Genomic DNA, 22,699 nt, shown 5'->3' with positions numbered 1-22,699 from the left:
AACCAGGATTGATCACAAAGAGACAAAAGAGCAGTAAAAACAATGGAAACTCCCACCTCCAAAGAAAGCAAAGGCTGTTCATTTGGCTTAAAAAATCATGGCGTCAGTGCTCTTGAAATCTAAGGGAATAACCATGGTTGATTATCCAGCAAAGAGGATAACCATAAATGTAGAGTAGCCTACTATTAAAATCTCCTGCAGCACGTGAAATGGGAGAAAAGGCCCGGGTATCACCATGAACAAACTGTTGTTTTATCATGACTCTGTGCTTGTTCACAAATCTGCAATCACTGTTACCAAACTACATGAATTGCTGTTGCATCTCCCCTATTTTCTGGATCAGGCACCTTGTGACTTTTTCCACCTCTTTCCAATGCTCAAAACTTACTTGTTTGGAAAGAAATTTTCGTCAGATTTTTTTTTTTTTTCAGACCTCTAAGATCTGTTTGTAAGGAGGATACCTATAAAAGCATGCAGTGTATTAATCTCACAACCAAACATTCTGATGGGAGCAGATAAAAAGTTAAATTTTTTTTCTTCCACCATGTTAATAATGTCAAGAGAAGTGCTTATACAAATTTTGGCCACTCGACCGCAATTACGAGGCCGTCCAGAAAATGATTTTCCCTGGGGCTCTTTACAGAAAAAACAGATACAGCAATTGTTGCGCTATTTGTCAACATATCCCCCACTGGAATTGAGATATTTGTCATACCACGGGATCAATTTTTGTATCCTTATATCATAGAAGTGAGCCGCCTGGCATCTGAACCAGCATTTGACAGCCGTCTGCACGTCTCTGTCGATCCCATGATATGACAGATGTCTCAATTCCGGTGGGGAATATGTTGGAAAATAGCTCAACAGTTGCTGTGTCTGTTCCAAATAAACTTTTCCAATGAAATCGTGTTTTCTTTCTGTTAATGGCTCCTGGCGAACTTTTTTATGGCCCTCGTAATTGCAGTTGAGTGGTCAAAATTTGTATAAGTACTTCTTTTGACATTATTAACGTGGTGAAAAAAAAATAACTTTTTTATCTGCCCCCATCAGAATGTTTGCTTGTCAGATGAGATTATGTTGAAAAATAAAATTGTTTCAAAATAATTGTTTTATTCCTATGTCAGGCCATGAACTTTCCAAACAGACCTGGTAAGGCCACCTCTTTGAGTCGAGTCCTGCTACATATGTTGTTTAGAACTGTAGAATGATTTTGGTTCATTCATTTCATTCAAATAGAATATTGAACCCTCATCTGTAGAATCCCTCAAGCCATTAAAAATTGATCAGAGTACCTCTTTCTATAGGTATTATAAACTTCCAACCATCTTAGTTTTGTTGTATTTGAAATCAATACTTTTAAGAATCTTACACAAAGAAAATATGAAATTGCTATAGTTTATTCCATTTTAATATGAGTTATGATTCTTTGCTGTTTGATACTTTCTCTCATCATAGGAATGAATAGTCTGAAGCAAAGAGATTTAAAAAAGTCATCTACACAGAGTTACTCTTTCCGACTTTCGTTTTGCCTGAATAAGGGCACATTTTGCGGGTGCTCGTGTAAAGGGGGTTAAGTTGATTTGCCTAAACTGGAATAAGTACAGATTTGAACTATCCACAATTACTTTTCTCTTGTGTTAAAGGGGTTAGGTCATTCTTCCATCTATGATGTAGTTACAATGCTCCATATTTTGTGACAAAGGGGTTTTGTTCAGTACCAAAGGAGAGAAGTTTACATACCTTACAATTTGACTTAACCCCCTTTACACGAGCACCCACGATTTGTATCTTGCACTGACTCCTGCATTTCTTGCAAATTTCGAAACTGTACATGCATGCAACTACAAGCATTAGCAGCAAAATCCGGCCCCTGGAAAAATCAATGGTCACAGAGTTTTTTTGCAGGTGATAAATTCTTGAAACACCTGTAAATTTCCTAAATTATTTCTCTATCTTGTCCTTGCATAAGTTTTTTTTTTTTTAATTAATCACAGGACCACTGTTACCCCTTGTACTTTGATCATGAAGCATTATGAAACTTGGAAACTGCAAAGCTTGAAAAATGTTTGATAGATATAATTGTTACTCACACTACAACACTCACAAACAATCAAATCTGAAATGGAACTGCTTATATTAATTTTTAACATATGACCAACTTATGCTGAGGGGTTTTCCCTCAACTCAATATGAACAAATGCTGGGTAACTTTCGGTGCTGGACCCCAAACTGATTTCACCAGCATTATCACCTTCATCTCATTCAGACGCTAAATAATCTAAGCTGTTGATAAAGGTCGTAAAATAACCTACTAAAATAAATAAAACTTATGCTAAGAGTAGAAGAAAACGATTATGGAGGTCATGAAATATGGCCCAAATGTGACTTCATTGTCTTATACAATTTTCTCGGGAACTGTATATCGTAAAAATATGAAATTGAACTGACAGATTCGATAAACACAGCTATTTTTGGAATTTTTTGGTCTGAAGTGCTTATGGGAAGGTTTTGTGGGCGGATCAAACAAAAACATGTGCCTGTAGAGACTACCAACAAGGGGCTAAGTGGAAAAGTGCTCGCTAAATGCAATTGGGTAGAACAGTTATCCTCATACACCTCCATATGTAATTAAATAGTGCATCTTGTATAATCAACATACCAGATTACCAGTGACATATTAGAGAATCCTGCCTTTTGCCTTTTCTGCTGTCATATTTTTGGGTTGCTTAACTTATTAACAAGTTGATACAGTCAAGTCACTTCTTTGTTAAAACATGTAGACTAATATCAGTTTTAAAATATAAGAAAGAATAAGAAATGTAATAACACTTAAATAAGAAATATCAAAAATGTTGCAACCCCAAGGAGGGCTTGCCCACTTTGTGAAGTTCTTTGTACCTTAGTGCTCTCTTAAATTAAAGAAGTGGGTGCCGCCACTGCATATAATGTGGAAGTCTCCAGTAATTATTGTAGGCTACCACTACTACAATTAGACATAATATGTGTTTTAAATTTTAGCGGAATACATCTTACTTATTACGAAAAGTAGCGGAAGTTACAAAGAAATAGTTATGTTAACTACTGTGGTATATCTAAATAAAACTGAACAAAATTTGTGATGTATGTTGAACACATATTTATTTCTGGTTTAAAAATAGTATATTATTTTGAGTTTATTGAATTGAAAATTCTAAGGCAGGGTACAAGGTCTCAAATGCTGTGAAACAACATTCTTTGTGACGGACATTTCAATAGGGCTTTGCGTGTTGCTACAGGATTATGTGTATTGCTGTGTTATCGCGTAAATATGGTTGTTATTGTATGCGATTTTCCACCACTTTACACAATGCGTAAATTAGTGGAAGCAGGGCTGGGTCGGGAATACGTCTTTTGTGTAGAGTTGTGATGTTATACAACCATTGAGCGAAATTGTATTTCTAGGAACTGTGTTGAAACCAGAGGCTGAAAAAACTAGAGCATGGCATGAAAGAAAGTACGCAATTGAACTGCCGAAATTAATCTAAAAACGAAAGAAAGTAGATTTGAATAATCGCGAGAATGTATAACTTTTTCTAACCATTCTTCCACAATTTAGTTACAGTGAATGTTTCTATACTGCCAATAGTGAACGAACAGTCAACAAGTGCAATGCTTGATCTAATTTATATCAGTAATTTAGAATTAAGTCACAATTCGCTATGAAGACTTTAAATCAAACAAAAGTAGTCATCAAGTATCTGAAAAATACTCAATTTCGTTTTGTGCTCTTCATTTTTCATATCTTATTTTAGCTATCATAAACCAATTGTTCATTTTTAAATTCTGAAGTCTGTTGGTTATAAAAGTGTTAAATTTTACCCTAATTTGTCGTCTCATTATACGAACATTTAGAGAGATTACTACACATTTACAGCTTAAGAAATGTCACCTCTGCCATACACAGTCTCTATGCACTCATTTATTATTATTATTATTATTATTATTATTATTATTATTATTATTAGCAGTAATATTTAAAAAACCGTTGTGTATTTGTTATAAAAAGCTTCATACAGTTAGGAAAAAATCACACACACACACTCACACTCACACTGATTTGTGTTCATAGGATCTGGAAGAATTTGTGGTTCAGAAATTATGTGAAGTTGTTACTGAACGCAGCCACTTTGGTGAGATGCGTCAAAAGTGTCAGTACTTGGAACTGATGCTTGACCAATGGCGCAATAAGACTAAGCAGCTACAAAAACAAGTAAGTTTTGTTGTTCATTGTACCGGTACGATTAATGTTAGTCTATAATTGAGGACCGTTTCTGCAAAACTTGCTAACTGAAAAAAACTAAATTTTACAGGAGAGACAAAACAGTATAGTAAGCAAGTTTTGCTGTATGTGTCACTTATAGGAGAAAGCAAGTTTTGAAAAAACGATCACATTTTGACACACTACAATGAAGAGAAACAACCCAATTTTACTAAGACGCTTTGAACATCATGTAGAGGCCTGCCTTATGTTAACGAATCCATCAAAATCTCAATTTTGCAAATTTTGCAGTTAGCAAGTTTTGCAAAAACAGTCCTCAATTATACTAGGATTTGAGTTACCATAAAAATTGAAATGTAATTAACAGTTGCATTTCTGAATAACTTCCATCTTTCTAAAGTGATGTCATTTTGTGAGACAGTCACTACTTCTGTATTGTTATTGGCATTTAAATTGACACATTTAGCTTCTGGGATAAAAATTTGAAGTTTTATATTTTATTATAACTGTGGCTTTCTTCATTGAAAGAAAAAATGTTTTTCTTCGGTATTTGAGGTACAGAGAGTTCCTATGAAGACTGTTTCCACTTCAACCATTACCTAACAAAATCTGTTGGCAGATGGTGAGTGGTCGTACACTGCCATATGGACAACTCTGTGCACACAGACCGATCTCACTCCACCCCTTACCATGAAAGAGTAATGGAACGGAGAAAAATTCTCTCCAGCGCCGGGATTTGAACCCGGGTTTTCAGCTCTACGTGCTGATGCTTTATCCACTAAGCCAAACCGGATTCCACCCCGGCGTCGGAAGAATCGTCTCACTTTTAAGTTCCAACTCTTGGGTTCCCTCTAGTGGCCGCCCTCTGCACTACGTCATAGCTTCTTCAGGACAGATACTCCGCACTATGGTCATTAAGCTGGTGCAACTTTACTACCTGAGTCCGACCTGCATAGGAACTCTCTGTGATGGTACAGTAAAACACATTTGTGTTATTTGATTACATTTAAACATTTCAGCCAATATTAATTTTTTTTCCTGGCAATTGTATTTATTTCAAACCCCTTTTAAATGTCTCATGCCTGTATGTCTTGTTATAGCAAACAATATATACAGTAAAATAATTGTATAGTCTACTTTAAATTAAAAAAAAAAAAAGTGTGCATATATAGGCTAAGCCTACTTTACCAGAACAGGTATTGCTTAGTAAAAATGACTTTATGGAGAAATTAAACATTATAAAGAAAAAGAAAAGGGAAAGATAGATGATCATTTTGTTAAGCTTAAAAAGTAATTGAATGAGGAAATTACAGTAAAACCTCGATAAGACGCGCTCGCTTATTATGCTATCCCGTGTAATACGCTTTTTTTTGTCCGATCCCTGCACATTTCATATAATTATAACACCTTTATAAAACACCCCGCTTATTGCACTCAAGTCCCGCATAATACACTATTTTTGTGGAATATTTTCCATGTATTTTTCAGCAATGAAACATTTTGGCCATTGAACTCACTGGTGGCATTAACCAGAAAAATACTGGTGTTCAGTCCAATACCTGTGCACTTAATCTTCATACTGTGCAATACCCCACCCTCTTGCTAACTCTCCTTCTCAAACAACATTCCTCACTCGGCCGTAATAAAATTCTGAAAATTTTTGCTAGTCAATTTGTTGTCCTTTAGTGTATTGAAGTGTTGGTAAGTGTGATTACAATGAGTGTTAAATGAAAAGCGCTTTCTGTGTCTGAAAAATTGGAAATCTTATGAAAATACGATGAGAACAGTACTCTTAATCAGAAACAACTCTCTGATTCATTAGGAATCCCATCATCGAAATTAAGGACAATAATGAAAATCGCGACTCAATCACTGCAGGTGCGACATCAGGAGGATGTAAGCACAGGAAAGTGAAGTGTGGTAAATATGAGGACTTGGAGAACACGCACACGGCAGACAACTATAAATGACTTTTTTCGAAAGAATTAAGTACTGTACAGTACACATTGTAAATGTCTTTGACATACAGTACAGTAATTATATAATGCAGTAATACTGTATTACCTTTCATGAATCATGTATTTCATGAAAGAAAAATACTAATAGATACTGTTTATAAGTAAAAATTAGTATACCTGCCTAATACGCGGTTTACACGTGGTCCCTTGAACAGTGTCTTATCAGGGTTTTATGTATATTAATAAAGAGACGTATGTACGTAAGTTAACATTGATTTAGACTGCTTTGGTAAGAATAGGAAGCTTATTAATTAACGACAGATATACTGTGAATTACCGATGTCTAAATAGTATGAAGGGAATAACGATTTGTGAAAGTATGAGAAATTGTAATTGACGAAAAAATGAACTGAAATAATTATATTACTATGAGGTGGGTACAGATGAAATTATCGGAAGAACTGTAAAATTGGTTATGGTAAATCGATTTCAAACTGAATAGTGGTTAAGACTGTTGTTGTTTGGTCAACTGTCCAAAGACAGGTCTGAACCTCACAAGTGATTCTAGCAAGGCACCACTTATGAGACAACTAGACCAGGAGATAATGGGATAGGGTGGCCAGTTCCTTTCCCCTTCCATTGCATACATCGCCCATTAGCTACATATTAGTGTGTGTTAATACAATGTCGCAGATGGTGATAGAATATTGCAGAGAATTCGTCTGTTATAATGCGGTTACCAATGATGGAGCAAAATTTTCATTTCATAGTATATAATGTCAGTATTAACTAAGTTCTAGTATAAATACCGGTAACATATCTAATAGTTAAGCTATAGTCAAGGAGAGCACCAAAGGCTTAATGCGTCAGGACGTCAATAACATGTATATGATTTGACAACAGTATGTAGGCCTAAGTGTAAGTATAGTTATGGTGAGTATCTGTATGCAGCAATGTGAAGGTGCATCATTACTTACATACTTTTTGATGACAAAGTTGATGACTAATATTAGTAAGTACCCATACATGATATTCATCTGACACACAGAACCAAAATAAAACAATTGTTTAAAAATTGATAACATTATATAGCACTATGAAAATGTGTGAAAAGTACTGTAAAATGGGGTGATTCCGATAATATGGTTTGAAACCGATCATATGCACATGTTTCAACAATGGGGAGTGTGCGCGTTTCACTATAACAATAATCACCAGGCTGACTCATGTTTCTTGTTCTTGTGTAATTGAGCTACAACAATGGCCAGTTATAGCGCGCGATGTCAACAGATTTTGTTCTCAACAGACGTTTATAATATTTGTGGCGTTCGTAGAAGAAGGTGGTGTTTAATATAACTTCTCCTGTTGTAATTTACCACTGTTGTTAAATTGGTAAGTCATGATATTTTTACTTTCTAACAAGGTTTTTTAGTACTAGTATTAATTTACATGCGCATAGCTAATGTCATTTTGATGCTACATATTAATAATCACAATATTACAATTTTTTAGGTTGAATCCGATCATGCGGGTGTACGAGAAAGTTGTTGGGCCGACAAGAAAATCCAACTATAAACCAGAATTTCTCCTCAATGCTGTAAGAGCTGTACAGTCAGGCAAACTAAGTATGCGAAAAACATCTGAACAATATGGCGTACCTTACACCACGTTAAACGACAAACTTAAAAATAAGTACAAAAACAAAATTGGTGGTCAGACGGCACTTAGCAGTAATGAGGAGAAACAACTTGTAGAAGGTGAATTGTGTTGTGCAAAGTGGGGATTCCCTTTGAGGAAGAAAGATGTTAGAAATATTGTACAGACATACCTAAATAGAAAAGGGAGGGTAGAGAAAAGATTTCAAGACAACCGACCTGGTCTTGAATGGGTAAGAAGTTTTCTTAATAGAAATAAAGAACTCACTGTCAGAATGGGAGAAAATGTAAAGAGGGCGAGGGCAGCAGTTTCTCGATCAACAGTGACTGATTATTTTAATAACCTTGAAGTGTCCTTGAATGGTGTTCCTCACACCAACATTATAAACTATGACGAGACTAATTTTTGTGATGATCCTGGTCAAGAAAAAGTGATAGTGAAGCGAGGTATTCGACATCCGGAGAGGATAGTAGATTATTAAAAAACCAGCGTAAGTGTGATGGTAGCTGCTGCGGCAGATGGCACAGTGCTCCACCCTACACTGTGTACAAAGCAAAACATCTCTACGACACTTGGACGGAAGGAGGTACAAATGGTGCGGGCTATAACAGAAACCAAAGTGGTTGGTTTGACCTTGCACTGTTTGAAGCATGGTTTAACCAAATCTTGTTACCTTACATAAAAAAATTGGAGGGACCAAAAGTGTTAATAGGCGACAATCTGTCTAGCCATCTATCACTAAATGTAATTAAACTGTGCAAGGAACATGACATCCGTTTTGTATTGTTACCAGCTAACTCTAGCCATTTGTGCCAGCACTTGATGTGGCATTTTTTCGACCCCTAAAAAGTTCGTGGAGAAGTGTTTTAGATGACTGGAAATCAAAAAACAGGGGCGTGGTACCGAAATCTGAATTTCCAAGGTTACTGAAGGTGCCTTTGAAAAAATAGGCATGAATATTCAAACCAATGTCGTGTCTGGATTCAGGAAGGCAGGAATAGTTCCATTATGTCCGAATAAACTCATTTCGCAGATTCCTGAAGAAGACACAGGTGACAATAATTCCGAAGGATCTTGGACATCAGCATTTGAAATGCAACTGAAATAGGCTCGTTTTGGTGAATCATCAAATATAACACCTCGTCGAGCAAAACGCTTGCCCCTAACTCCGGGCAAAGGAATTGTGGCAAGAGACATTGTTGGAAGTGATGACAGTGATGAGGACGGGAAATCTGGAGCCTCTCAGGATTTAGTTTCTATTTCCACGTTATCCGACAATGAAGCAGAAGAAGAAGAAGACGAAGATGATGAAAATGACGGCGAAGAAAAAGTTAAAGGAAAAAAGAAACAAAATGGACGTGAACATAATGGAAGTGGCATAGAAAATGGAAAAAGCAATGAAGAACTAAATAAAAATGATTTTGCCATTGTTAAATTCCCAACAAAAAAAGCGGATTCGATTTTTTATTGGTAGAATTGACAGTGTAGATGATGATGATGATGACACATATAATATGACTTTTTTAAGAAAGAAAGTTGCTGAAAGCAGTGTGTATTTTGTCTTTCCAGAAATTGAGGATGCTATTGAAGTAGAACAAAAAACAAATTGTACGGAAGGTTGTGCCAGAGCATGGAAGGCGTGGCACATATATTTTCAGTAATATTAATGATTATGACATTGAATAGTACGGTAAGTCACATTGTTTGAAAATGTGTATCAATGCAGCTAGCTTAAGATACAAATTGTTTTTGTAATGCCAGTTGTTTATTTGAGAGAATTTGTAGGACACTGCACACATCTTATAATACGTTTGTTAAAACAGAAACTGTAATAAAATTTGATTTATTTTATGGACAGGTTTTTTTAAAACTCAAAACAGTGGTTGGTTTCACCCATTGATAGTCTGAATCCGATAGAATAAAGAAAATAAATATGTGATCGGATTCACCCCAACATGAGAGATGAAACCGATCAACAATTAAATGTTTAAAAATAAAATAAATAATAATTATGAACAAAATTAAATCATGGACATATCACCCTCAAGGTTCAATGAAATTAAATTTAAATTTGCATTATGTTGTAACAAATCTATATTGTTAATATCTACAAAAAACTGAAACTTTTGATCGGATTCGCCTCACTTTACGGTATATTACAATAGCTGTCATTTTGAACTAATATAACTTGTATACTATACAGGGTGGAAGTGAAATAGCCTTGCAGTTTTCCAGAGCAAATAGCTCATGTTATATGTAACAAAAAAAACTATAATATATTGGTGGAAAGTTCATATTTTTTTCTGAAAAAAAAAAGTTTTTTTCTCAATTGTTTAACAATCTCTTATTCGGTAACTATTGCGAGTAGGATCGTGATTTTTGTCCATATCGATAGGAATTCTAATAAAGAATAATTTATCCCTCTGGCGAATTTCAATAGCATGCACAGTTTTCGTGTAAATTTAATTTAAAAACTCCTAAATTTAAGCCATTGTATGAAGCGAGTGAGTGGCAATATCTTGGAAGATAGCAACTTACGTACAGAGACTCATCGAATTTGTTGACCTCTTACATAGCCTATGTATTACGAGGAGAGAGTATTAGTGACAATGTTGTCAGACTGCTGAAACTTCAAACTTAATTTTCTAATCAACCATGCACTTATTCACAAAATGTAATATAGGTTTTCTATTCATTTAAGTATACCCTACCATCCCTTTTAGTCTGCAAGGTTATTTCACTTCCACGCTGTATAAGTGATCAGCATATTTAAATTTTAAGTGAATTCATAGTGCAGAAATACTATACTGCATATTAATGACTTGAAATCGCAGCACCGTAGGACTTCAGAATAATGAGAAATAAATGCTGTAAACCAGTACGTTTTTACTTCGTCATTAGAGAACGTAAACTTACTGTGAAGCTGGAAAAAAACCGATTTCGAAATTTACACAGAAATGCATGTTTTCAGCATCTCTGATATGTTGTTGTTGTTTTCTAATGCCAGGCGTTTGACAATAAAGTCATTTGCCCTCTTGCACTCCAATATTTTTCAAAGATATTGTCATGGTCAGCCACTGAAGCACAGATTTTGAGGTGTTCCGAATCCATTTCATGATTTGAATTGCACAATGGGCAGTTAGGGGACTAATATATTCCAATTCTATGCAGGTGCTTGGCCAAACAGTCATGGCCTGTTGCCAATCTAAATGCAGCTACAGACGATTTGTGTGGTAAATCGGGAATTAACTGATATCTATTTGTCTGTCTGTCTGGCTGGTTATCTGCGTAGGTACAGTGAATTCTCATAATTATTGACGGGATTTTGGTTATATTCAGTACCTGTAATTTGATTCAATTTATCTGGAAATGATGTACAGTGTTAAAAAAAAAGTTTGTCGTACAGATACTCTTAAGTTCCAGAAAGAAGGCAGTGCGCATGATCAGAGGACGTGCGACCTGGTTCACAAGAGGACTAGTTGAGGTAATACAATAGTTTTGTTTCGTTATATATGTGATCATGCACACTGTCTCCTTTCTGGGACTTATAATAAAGTATCTGTGCGACAAAACTTTTTTCCAAGACTGTACATGAAATATAATCATTTTTACGAAAGAAAGGTGTTCGAAATCAAAAACTCACAATGGCTCTTAACTTCAAGAATCATAACAATGTTTTCATTATTTTTATTGATATGTAGAATGAACTGATAAATGGATTAACTACGTAATATCTACGGACAGACCTTTGGCTAAGAGATATGAATGATTATGCCGTAAAGTGGGGTGACTTTGAACAGTAATTTAGAGCCCTTCTAAATTAAATGTTGTACCCTATTTCGAAAAAACTGAACTAATTTATTGACAACTTAAACAGTTTTTTCGCAATTGGGTATAGAATTTAATTTAGAAAGGAGTTAAATTACTGTTCAAAGTCACCTCAGTGTTCAAAGTCACCCCACTTTACGGTATGCAAAACTATTTATATTATTGCCAAGGTTTTACTGTTCATTTTAAATTATTTTTATGTGTTGGTGAACGACTACAGAAAGGTTCGAATAGTTTGGAATTAAAAGGAAGGTGTCTCAGTAGGTATACCACAAGTTTTAATGTCCATATGACTGATTATTGTAATATGTTACTAGTCAGCGAAGTACGCAATTGGGGATGGGAGGAGGGACGAACCAGCCACCCTACCTATTTATCTCCTGGCTTAGTTGCTTCATGAATGATGCCTTATTGATGTCACTTATGAAGTTCAAATCTGTCTTTGGATAGTTGACTAAACAAACAATAATGTTTAAATGCTTTTTTTTTTGTAAATAGAGAAATAATGTTAGAAATTATACTTATATATATATATATCTTTTCCTGTAAATTCGTGAAGAAAAAAAAATTGTAAATAACATCTGCTTAAACTGTACTATTTATATAGGGTTACCGGTATACACTTTAATTTTGGGATTATAGAGTATGCTTTTGGTGTACAGTCCAGAAGACGTCTTATTTAGAGGTATTTTTGCATGATTACACTAAATTTAGGTACTATATGTAATTTGAAGAACAGTTGGAGGAAATAAATTATAAAGGGCAATGTCTTTTAATAATAATAATAATAATAATAATAATAATAATAATTTATTTATTTATTTATTTATACTGGCAGAATTAAGGCCATAGGTCCTTCTCTTACACTATACAAGGTCACAAAGTATACAAGCAGTGAAAATTTAACAAAAAGTTAAAGAACAGAATACTAACATATTACAAAAAAATATAATAATAATAATAATAATAATAATAATAATAATAATAATAATAATTATTATTATTATTATTATTATTATTATTATTATTATTATTACTTACTGGCTTTTAAAGAACCCGGAGGTTCATTGCCGCCCTCACATAAGCCCGCCATTGGTCTCTATCCTGAGCAAGATTAATCCAGTCTCTACCATCATATCCCACCTCCCTCAAATCCATTTTAATATTATCTTCCCACCTACGTCTCGGCCTCCCCAAAGGTCTTTTTCCCTCCGGCCTCCCAACTAACACTCCATATGCATTTCTGGATTCGCCCATACGTGCTACATGTCCTGCCCATCTCAAGCGATAATAATAGTAACAATAATAATAATGATGATAATAATGATAATAATAATAATAATAATAATGGCATAACAAAATCGACACTAAACAACATGAAAATAATACCACAATAGAAAAAAGAAAGTAAAATACATTGAAATATAATAAAAGCAACTCATTTAGTACAAATAATTAATATGGAAAACGTGAGGAAGAATATAACAAAATGGAATGTAATAAAATGATAATAAAAAAGAAGAAAAGAAATACGAAAATTAAATAAAATCCACAATAAAAAGGTTATGATAATAAATTCATCTGGTCATTAAGAGAACAAAAAAAGGGGAAAGGAAGGAAAAGGTCTTTCACAACATGATAGAGGAAATGGATTATTACTCATAGGGATTCGGACAAAGCAACTGTGATAGAGCTTTGTTGATTATTTAAGTCAGCCATGCAACTGTTATTCCACACTTATAATCATAATCATTTATTACATCCACTGATCATATACATGATATGGGACATATCATATTTACAAACTAATAATTAATTACATAATATACCGTACATAAAAGTAATAACTATAATTAAATGCAACACAAATACAAATATAAAAAACTTGGAACTTGATTGAAGAAAACTACAGGTCAGTCTATTTCGGCTATAAGTCTCGTTTGCAGTATGTCTTGAAGTTAGGAGTCAATTTCAACCATCGCGTCTTTCATGAGAAGACATCCTTCTCGAAGTCAGGATCTGGAAAAGAGGAAGTAAATTTTTTTGAAGTAAGGCGTTCTTTTTCTATTCAGTTATGACAATTTTCAATAAATTCGTTCATACTGTAAAAGCAGTTTTTGATTAAAATTTTATAAAGAGCTTTCTTAAATTTCTGATGTGCAGATATTTCTTTAAGATAATTTGGTAGGCTATTGTACATAAGAAGACCAGCATGAATGAAACTGTTTTTATAAAGAGTTGTGTTAAAACTTTCAATAAAAATATTATCTTTATTTCTTGTATTGTACTGGTGTGTGTCTGAATTTGTAGGAAAGCTATGCAAATTATATTTGATAAAATTTAAGGTTTCATAAATATAAATACAGGGTAATGGCAAGATATGTAATTTTTTGAAGAATGGTCTGCAGCTGGTAGTTTGAGACACTTGAACTATGGCTCTAATAGCTCTCTTTTGTAGTTTAAATATTTGGATTGCATTGGGTGAATTACCCCAAAAGATTATACCATACGTTAGGATAGAGTGAAATTATGCAAAGTACAATGTGCGAGCAGATTCAATAGATGATGCTCTTATTAGTAATTGCAAGGCAAAGCAAATTTTACTTAATTTCTTCCCTAGTTCCTGAAGGTGTACAGACCATTTTAAATGTTCATCTAGCCATATACCAAGAAATTTTGTATTGTTAGAATACTGAATTGTTTCATTTTGATACTCTATGACCGGCCACTCAGAATTATTATTTTGTGAATGATGAAAAGAAATGGCTGTGGTTTTCGACTTATTGATTACCAGTCTGTTTCTCTCAAACCATTCCACTAGTTGATTTATTGTCTTTTCTATAAGAAAACGCATCGTATTGACATCTTTTCCTGATGAAAAGATACTGGTATCATCTGCAAAGAAAGTTGGTTCTCCATGACTGATGTATGACTCTAAATCGTTTATATATAACAAAAAGAGAATTGGTCCAAGAATTGAGCCCTGTGGAACACCATACCCTATGTGCTTTTTTTCAGACAGCTAATTTATTATTTTACCATTTTCTTTACAAGTGATCTCTGTTCTTTGTTCACGGTTTTCCAGGTAAGAAGTAAACCAACTGTGTGCCAAGCCTCTAATTCCAATAGTTTCTAATTTTTCCAACAAAATAGTGTGATCCACTAGATCAAATGCTTTTGAGAGGTCTAAAAATAATCCTATTCCTACTTCTTTCTTGTCGATAGATTCATATGCTCTTTTTAAAAAGTTTATAGTTGCCGTATTAGTTGATTTACCCTTACAAAATCCATGTTGGTTTTCAACAATTATATTATGTTGGGTTAAAAATGATACAAGCCTCTTGTGCATAACCTTTTCAATTATCTTAGAAAAACAGAGAGTAAGGAGATTGGTCTATAATTTTTAACTTCCGTCTGTTGTCCTTTTTTATATAAGGGTTTCACTTTTGCCATCTTTAAACTATCTGAGAATTGGCCTGTTGACAGTGAAAGATTTACTATGAAAGTTACAGGAGTAACTATATTTAGAAAACATTTTTTGATAATAAAATCTGGAATCCCATCGATGCCAGCTGATCTTTTATTCCCAAATTGTTTAATAATTTCCGTAATTTCTGTTTCATTAGTAGGGTTTAGGAATATGCTATTACAATTATCCTTGTGTTTTGTTATATTATTGTTTTTAATCTGTGTACTGTTACCCAGTATAGTTTCTGCAATACCTACATAATAATCGTTAAATATGTTTGCTATTTTATTGGGGTCACATATTTCTCCACCATCACATTTTAGTTTGATATTCTTTATATCTCAGTTCATCTTTAATAACTTTCCACATAGCCTTTGACTTGTTTCCAGCTGAATTTATAAATTTATCATTGTGCATTTTTTTGGCTTGACTTATTACTTTATTATAGATTTTCTTGTAATCATAATAATAATCTTTAAACATTTTTTAGACATTCCCCCCTTTTAATATGAGGGGGACCCAGGAAATAACGACCGTTTTGTTGTAATAATTAAAAAAAAAAATATTTATTTGAAAAAACAAAGTCTGTTACATAACTGAAGCTTCCTTTACTTCTCTACATAATCACCACCTACATTTAAACATTTGTCGTATCTGTTCACTAGCTTTAGAATTCCCGTGTTATACTCCTCTGCCGCCAGTTCATTAAGCCAGGTGTTCACTGTCTTCTTCAACTCTTCATCACTTCCAAAACGCGTACCACCCAGAAAGTCTTTCAGCTTAGTGAAAAGGTGAAAATCGCTAGGAGCAAGATCTGGACTATAGGGTGGATGATCAAAGATTTCCCAACCGAATTGATCCAGCAATTCTCGAGTTGAAGCAGCAGTGTGCGGGCGGGCGTTGTCGTGAAGAAGCACAACTCTTCTCGAAAGCATTCCTCGCCTCTTGTTTTGGATGGCTCGCCGTAGTTTTCGTAAAGTCTCACAATAACGATTTGCATTGATGTAGTGCCTTTTGGCATGAAATCCAGCAAAAGAACACCTTTGCGATCCCAAAAGACAGTAGCCATGACTTTTTGTGTTGAGAGAGTCTGTTTGAATTTTCTCGGTTTCTTGGGTGATGAGGGATGATGCCACTGACGTGATTGGCGCTTGGTCTCTGGGGTGTTGTGAGACACCCAGGTCTCATCACCAGTCACAATTTGATCAAGAAAGGCGTCTCCATCTGTGTGATATCGCATCAAGAATGTCAATGCTGAGGCCATTCTCTGAGTTTTGTGTTGGTTACTCAGTTGCCGTAGAACCCATCGTGCACAGATTTTGTGGTAGCCAAGATGTTGCGACACAATTTCACCAAGCAAAGAACGAGAAATGTCAGGAAAGGCAATATGCAATTCGTCGAGTGATGTGCGCCTGTCTTGCAAGATTCTGTCGTTCACTTTAGTCTTCAGGTCTTCTGTGATGAGTGATGGGCGTCCGGGTCGAGTTTCATCGTGGACATTTGTTCGCCCATTGTTGAACATTTCGCACCATTTTCTCACATTTCTTTCATTCATTACAGTATCACCATACACTTCTTTCAATTGCCGGTAAATTTCTGCAGGTTTCAAATGTCGGGTATTCAAAAATCGAATCACACTCCTCACCTCACAGTCGGTGGGATTATCAATCACGTCGTTCATTTTGAAGTAACACAAAATGCACAATGGCGACTTGTTGCAACCAGTACTCACAACATTATGAGAACACATGTTAAGGAAGCCAGTTGACCTTCAAACAAGGAAGGGGAGCCAGCTGCACGGCGGGTATGCGTGAACGGTCGTTATTTCCTGGATCCCCCTCGTATTTTAATTTTACATAACATATTATAACCAACAGAATGGATTTGCAATTATATTACTTGTTTAATGTAGCTTTATTTATCTATAGCTAAAGCATATGTCACCAATACAGAATGGATTTGTAATTATTTTACTTGTCTAATGTAGCTTCATATAGCTATAGCTAAAACATATTGTCACCAACACAGAATGGATTTAATTGATTTGTAATTACTTTGCTTTTCTAATATAGCTTCACAGAATGAATTTGTAATTATTTTACTTGTCTAATTTTGTAATTTTATTATTTTATTTTAATTGTCTAACGGAGTTTGATTCATCTATAACTAAAGCATATTGTCACGGACACAGAATGGATTCTGTAATTACTTTATTTTAATTGTCTAACTATAGCGAAAGCATATTGTCTCCAACACTGAATGGGTTTGTAATTATTCTACTTGTCTAATGTATCTTTTTTCGCATACAGCTGAAAAATCTGGAGATGGTTATGAAGGAGTATCTTAATGTTGCACGCACAAAGAAAGAAAGACTCATTCCAGCTAGAGTAACACGGTGTGTGGGAGTACAGGTGCATATAGGACCCATGGTAAGATTTCTAGCATATTATAATCAATGGATTTATGCTTTGTGTATTTCTTATAATTTTATAAAATTGTTGTTAGACAAATTGTTCATATTAGAGCAGTGGTCATCAGCACTCGCTGGAATGGGTAGCCTACATGCTTATTTGAATGCATACGTGAACAGTGTGTGCTTCATTAAACTATTATTGCTGATATTTTGCAATTCATTTTGATTGATTTTCAGAAAAGTCTGTAATATATATTAGGAATATTTATTTTTCAGTCACTGACTTTAAGGTACAAAACCTTTACGTTACATGTTTTAAAAATCGTATGAACGTTTTCGTTGGACTATGCCAACATCATCAGATACGACATTCATTCTAGCAATATCATTAGTCTCTACAAATACAATACATATTAAATAGCATACAGGGTAATAAAAACATACTAAAACCAACATAATTAGGATACAAATGTTATTCTTGTGTGACTGCCCTTATTATCAAATGGTTAAAAGTACACATGTAAATTACAGTATATATATATATATATATATATATATATATATATATATATGTGTGTTTGCAAGTCTTCACAAGTAAAATAATAAAAAATAAAAATGGAATGAGCTGCATATTGTAAAATGTGAAGAGATGCAATTACAGTATTTGAACTATATTAGCGAATTTGTTTATGCTCATGTTCTTATTTCTTATTGATGTACGTCTTTCCTCTGTCCAAATGTGTGTGCATCATGGTGTATATCTTGTAGGTTTGCCTTGAGTGCTTGTTCAAAATTATTATGGATGTCTTAGTGTCCAACGATATATTTCAATGTTAGGTTGTTTTATGTTGATTAGCAGTATATGCTTAATTAGACGGTGATGCTATTCATCCAAGATGGTTAATTTATAGTCGGTATACAAATACTGTAGTTGTGGTAAAATATGTAATAAGGTGCAAGTCAGCTGTCAAGTTTAATTAATGTAGACGTATGTGTTCGTTGGATGTTGGCTGTATGAAGGCTATGTGAAGACTGTGTAATAACTCTACCCTGTATGCTATTTAATATGTATTGTATTTGTAGAGACTAATGATATTGCTAGAATGAATGTCGTATCTGATGATGTTGGCATAGTCCAACGAAAACATTCATACGATTTTTAAAACATGTAACGTAAAGGTTTTGTACCTTACATATATTGCAGTAAAGTCAGTGACTGAAAAATAAATATTCCTAATATATATTATTGCTGAATTTCACCAACAAGTTACGTAATTTCTGACATGAACGAAATATCGTCACTAGAATACTGCATACTCTCCAGCAGCCATGGATGCTCGCAGGTAAGCGATGCTAGCCCGAGAGTTCACTGTGCTGATGACTGCTGATATAGACGAAGAATGTGTGGTTTATAATTGTGTGTTGAGTTCTTCTGAACTATTGGATTTTATTCATATTCAATAAAATTTAATTTATTCAAGAATGATGCATGTTTGTTGTTGTTGTTGTTTTCTAATGCCAGGCGTTTGACAATAAAGTCATTTGACCTCTTGCACTCCAATATTTTTCAAAGATATTATCACTGAAGCACAGATTTTGAGGTGTTCCGAATCCATTTCTTGGTTTGAGTTGCACAATGGGCAGTTAGGGGACTGATATATTCCAATTCTATGCAGGTGTTTGGCCAAACAATCATGGCCTGTTGCCAATCTAAATGCAGCTACAGACGATTTTCGTGGTAAATCGGGAATTAACTGTGGATTATAATGCAGAGAGTTCCATTTTTTCCCTTGAGATTGTGTTATCAAATTTTGTTTGTTGAAGTCTAAGTATGTAGATTTAATAAATCTTTTCACAGAGTAATACGTAGATTTAGTAACAAGTCTGTAAGTAGCAGTGCTGCCCTTCTTTGCTAAAGCATCCGCATTCTCGTTTCCCAGGATTCCACAGTGGGATGGTATCCATTGGAATACAATTCTTTTATTGAGTGATATTAATTGAGAGAGCATTTTAGTTATTTCTGCTGTTTGAGAGGAAGATGTGTGTTTAGAGACTATTGATAGAATAGCTGCTTTGGAGTCTGACAATATAACTGCATTTTTAAATTTATTGATGTGGCATAGAAGATTCCTGAGACTTTCACTTATTGCAATGATTTCTCCATCAAAACTTGTTGTTCCATACCCAAGAGATCTATAAAGTGAGAAGAGACAGCACGTAACACCTGCACCGGCACCTTGTTTTCTGGAGATCAAGGTTCCGTCAGTGTATAAATGAAGCCAGTTTTGTGGAGGGTACCTAATATTAATTGTCTCTAAAGACAATTGTTTCAGTATTTCAGTGTTTACTTCTGATTTCAGCATTTCTTCTGTTAGATTATATTCTATATTTAATAGCGTTAAAGGGTTTGGTTTAATCTGTAAGTTTTCTTTTAAATTCGGGATATTGATTTTCTGTTTTAATTCTTGAACAATGGATATGAAACTTTTTTGAGTTTTCAATCTACAGAGAGGACTGTATGAATGCCAATTGTTTCCTAGTAATCTGATAAGTTTTTCATATTGAATCAGTACTTTTTCTTCTATTATCATTTTGATGCTGTTAATATTAGTGAGGAATCTCATAGAATAGAATGATGCATATGAATTATGATAATTCTTAGTAAGAATTTAAAGAGCTTTATTTGAAATTAAAAACACAAAATGGTGATGAACTCTAAATGTAAGAGAATCCTCAATGTATGAAGTTGCCGTGAATGGGGAAATAGGTCAGCTAACAAAGGAGACCTATCACATTACCTGAAAGAGTGACCTGACATTAGATTTATTCATTGCAGGAACTTTGTGAACACAATGAGTGGGCGATTTTTCCGTCTGTGGGTTGTATCTTTAAATAGGTAGTGATAGCGAAGAGATAGAGATGGTTTGCACACATATGTGGACCAGACAATTTCGCAGCTTATGCTGTTGTACTATAATCTAAAATTTCTTGCATAAAATGAAGAGGTGAGAGAAATGAGCAACCCAGTATGTCCCCAGACTTCTGTGATTAGGACAGATTAGTTATTATGATATATCTGTAGCTCAGAGTTTTTGTATGATAAGTCAATTTCATCAACTTTAGGATACAGCCAAAAAACAAATTTGAGTACCTGTAATGTTTTTCTTCCAGAGCTGGTAAAATTAAAAACGTATTTATTTTAAATTGGGTTGAACAAGGTCCGTCTATGCTTATCTTTGAAACAGAATAACTAAAAGTTATTTGTACACATTATTTAATAAGGTTAAACGTTTTTGACTCTACAAGTCATCATCAGAAGTCATGCCGTAGAATACATAGGAGTTTGAATGTGTATTTACTGTTGTGTATAACACTATTAAGACTAAACAAGTTGCAAACATTAGTTATACTTATAAAATACAATTATAAAATCTTATGTGATTAAAATTTAAAAATCAATAAAATGCTTGTGTAAGCTATTACATCAGTACAATGTTAAAACGAGGATGTTCTACAGCTTGTTGAACATCTGTGATAAAGAGATCACATAATTCCAGTGCAGTGTCTTGTGCATAGAATAAACACAACTGCAAACAATGAATACTGTATGAGAATAATTGTATCATATAGATATGCAATCATATGGTATGAACAATAACAGGTTAAACACACAAGTTACGAAATACAATGGTACAGTGTGAAGAAAAAGGGGTTGTCATTAAATGCTTAGACCATTAATTAGTATATAAGCTTGATATGAACATAAACTAAAGTACAATATTATTTCAGACTTTGTTAATCGAAGTATGAACGTAAGTGCACAAAACAGTTGCTGCACTGGAATTACGTGATCCCCTTATCACAGATTGTTCAACAAGCTGTAGTCCATCCTGATTTTAACATTATACTGACGTAATAGCTTACACAAGCATTTTATTGATTTTTAAATTTTAATCACATAAGATTTTATAATTATATTTTATAATTATTATTGTTTGCAACTTGTTTAGTCTTGCTAGTGTTATATACTACAGTAAATACACATTCAAACTTCTATGTATTCTATGGCATAACTTCTGATGATGACTCTGTAGAGTCGAAAACATTTAAACTTATTAAATAATATGTACAAATAACTTTTAGTTATTTTATTTCAAAGATAAGCAACTTGTTCAACCCCATTTAATATAACTGCTTATAGGCTTCAACATGGTTTTTAAATTCACTATTTATTTTAGTTTTGGTATAGTGAAACCATAGTATAGTTTGAAAATTATAAGATATGCATAGAAGTAAACAGAGTTATGCAGTACTTATCACAGTATACCCCTAATATATGATCATGTTCTGAAAAAAATGCATTAAATCCGAAATCAGTCATCCCAGGACTTAACAGAGTATACCTTCAGATAGATCTCACCCTAAGGAATGAAGTAGTAATATAATTCTAAAATTGAAAAATTTGGATTTATCATACCTCTGAGGTACAGATATTGAATTGTTTTTACTTTTTGATGTGAATTTTTGTTAAGTTCAGCAAAGTCAAGCCAGGTATCTCCACCAGTGTAGCTCAGGTGGTTGAAGCATTTGCCTACAGATCCAGAACTGTGCTCAGATGTGAGTTCGATTCTCACTTGGGCTGTTTACCTGGTTGGGTTTGTTCTGAATGAATATCTGGTAATCACATGGCGAATCCTAGGTCTCTTTTCGTTAGATATCATCTCACTATCACCAGTTCAATATATTCTATATTTTCTGGCAAAACATTATACCTTTTATCAGTTAATATTGTTTTATATGATGTAAAGGCCCATAAAGTTTCAAACAGAGGAGAAATTAAATATACAGCAAAATTGATGGTTGAAACTCGTTTAAAACATTAATTTACGGGTATATGTATAAGTGGACATTGAAAGAAACTTTCACTGATTCCAAAGAATGAGCAAAGGTGGAATAGGAACCACTTATTTTTTATGTAATTATTATTATTATTATTATTATTATTATTATTATTATTATTATTATTATTATTATTATATATTTTTTTGGCTTCTCAAATTCGTTGGTGAAATGAGTTCAGTGGCTGTAAAAGTGAATTTGGAGATTTCACTTGTCTT

The 22,699-nt window shown here is 33.9% G+C and overlaps 1 protein-coding gene across 10 annotated transcripts in view; it reads left to right on the top strand.

Annotated features, from left to right (window-relative positions):
* The window catches only part of LOC138713364 (trichohyalin-like), a 112,564-nt gene that overhangs the window by 52,138 nt on the left and 37,727 nt on the right, over window positions 1-22,699 (top strand). For all 10 annotated transcript variants that reach the window (XM_069845407.1, XM_069845403.1, XM_069845406.1 and 7 more), the window contains 2 exons: window positions 4,109-4,249; window positions 17,479-17,598. In XM_069845407.1, the coding sequence (XP_069701508.1) occupies window positions 4,109-4,249; window positions 17,479-17,598 (261 nt within the window). The remainder of the gene's footprint in view (window positions 1-4,108; window positions 4,250-17,478; window positions 17,599-22,699) is intronic.

Source organism: Periplaneta americana, chromosome 14, assembly GCF_040183065.1.
Source record: "Periplaneta americana isolate PAMFEO1 chromosome 14, P.americana_PAMFEO1_priV1, whole genome shotgun sequence".
Taxonomy (NCBI): Eukaryota; Metazoa; Arthropoda; class Insecta; order Blattodea; family Blattidae; genus Periplaneta; species Periplaneta americana.
The sequence above is the reverse complement of the archived record's forward strand: the minus strand, read 5'-3'. Positions and strand labels throughout refer to the sequence as shown.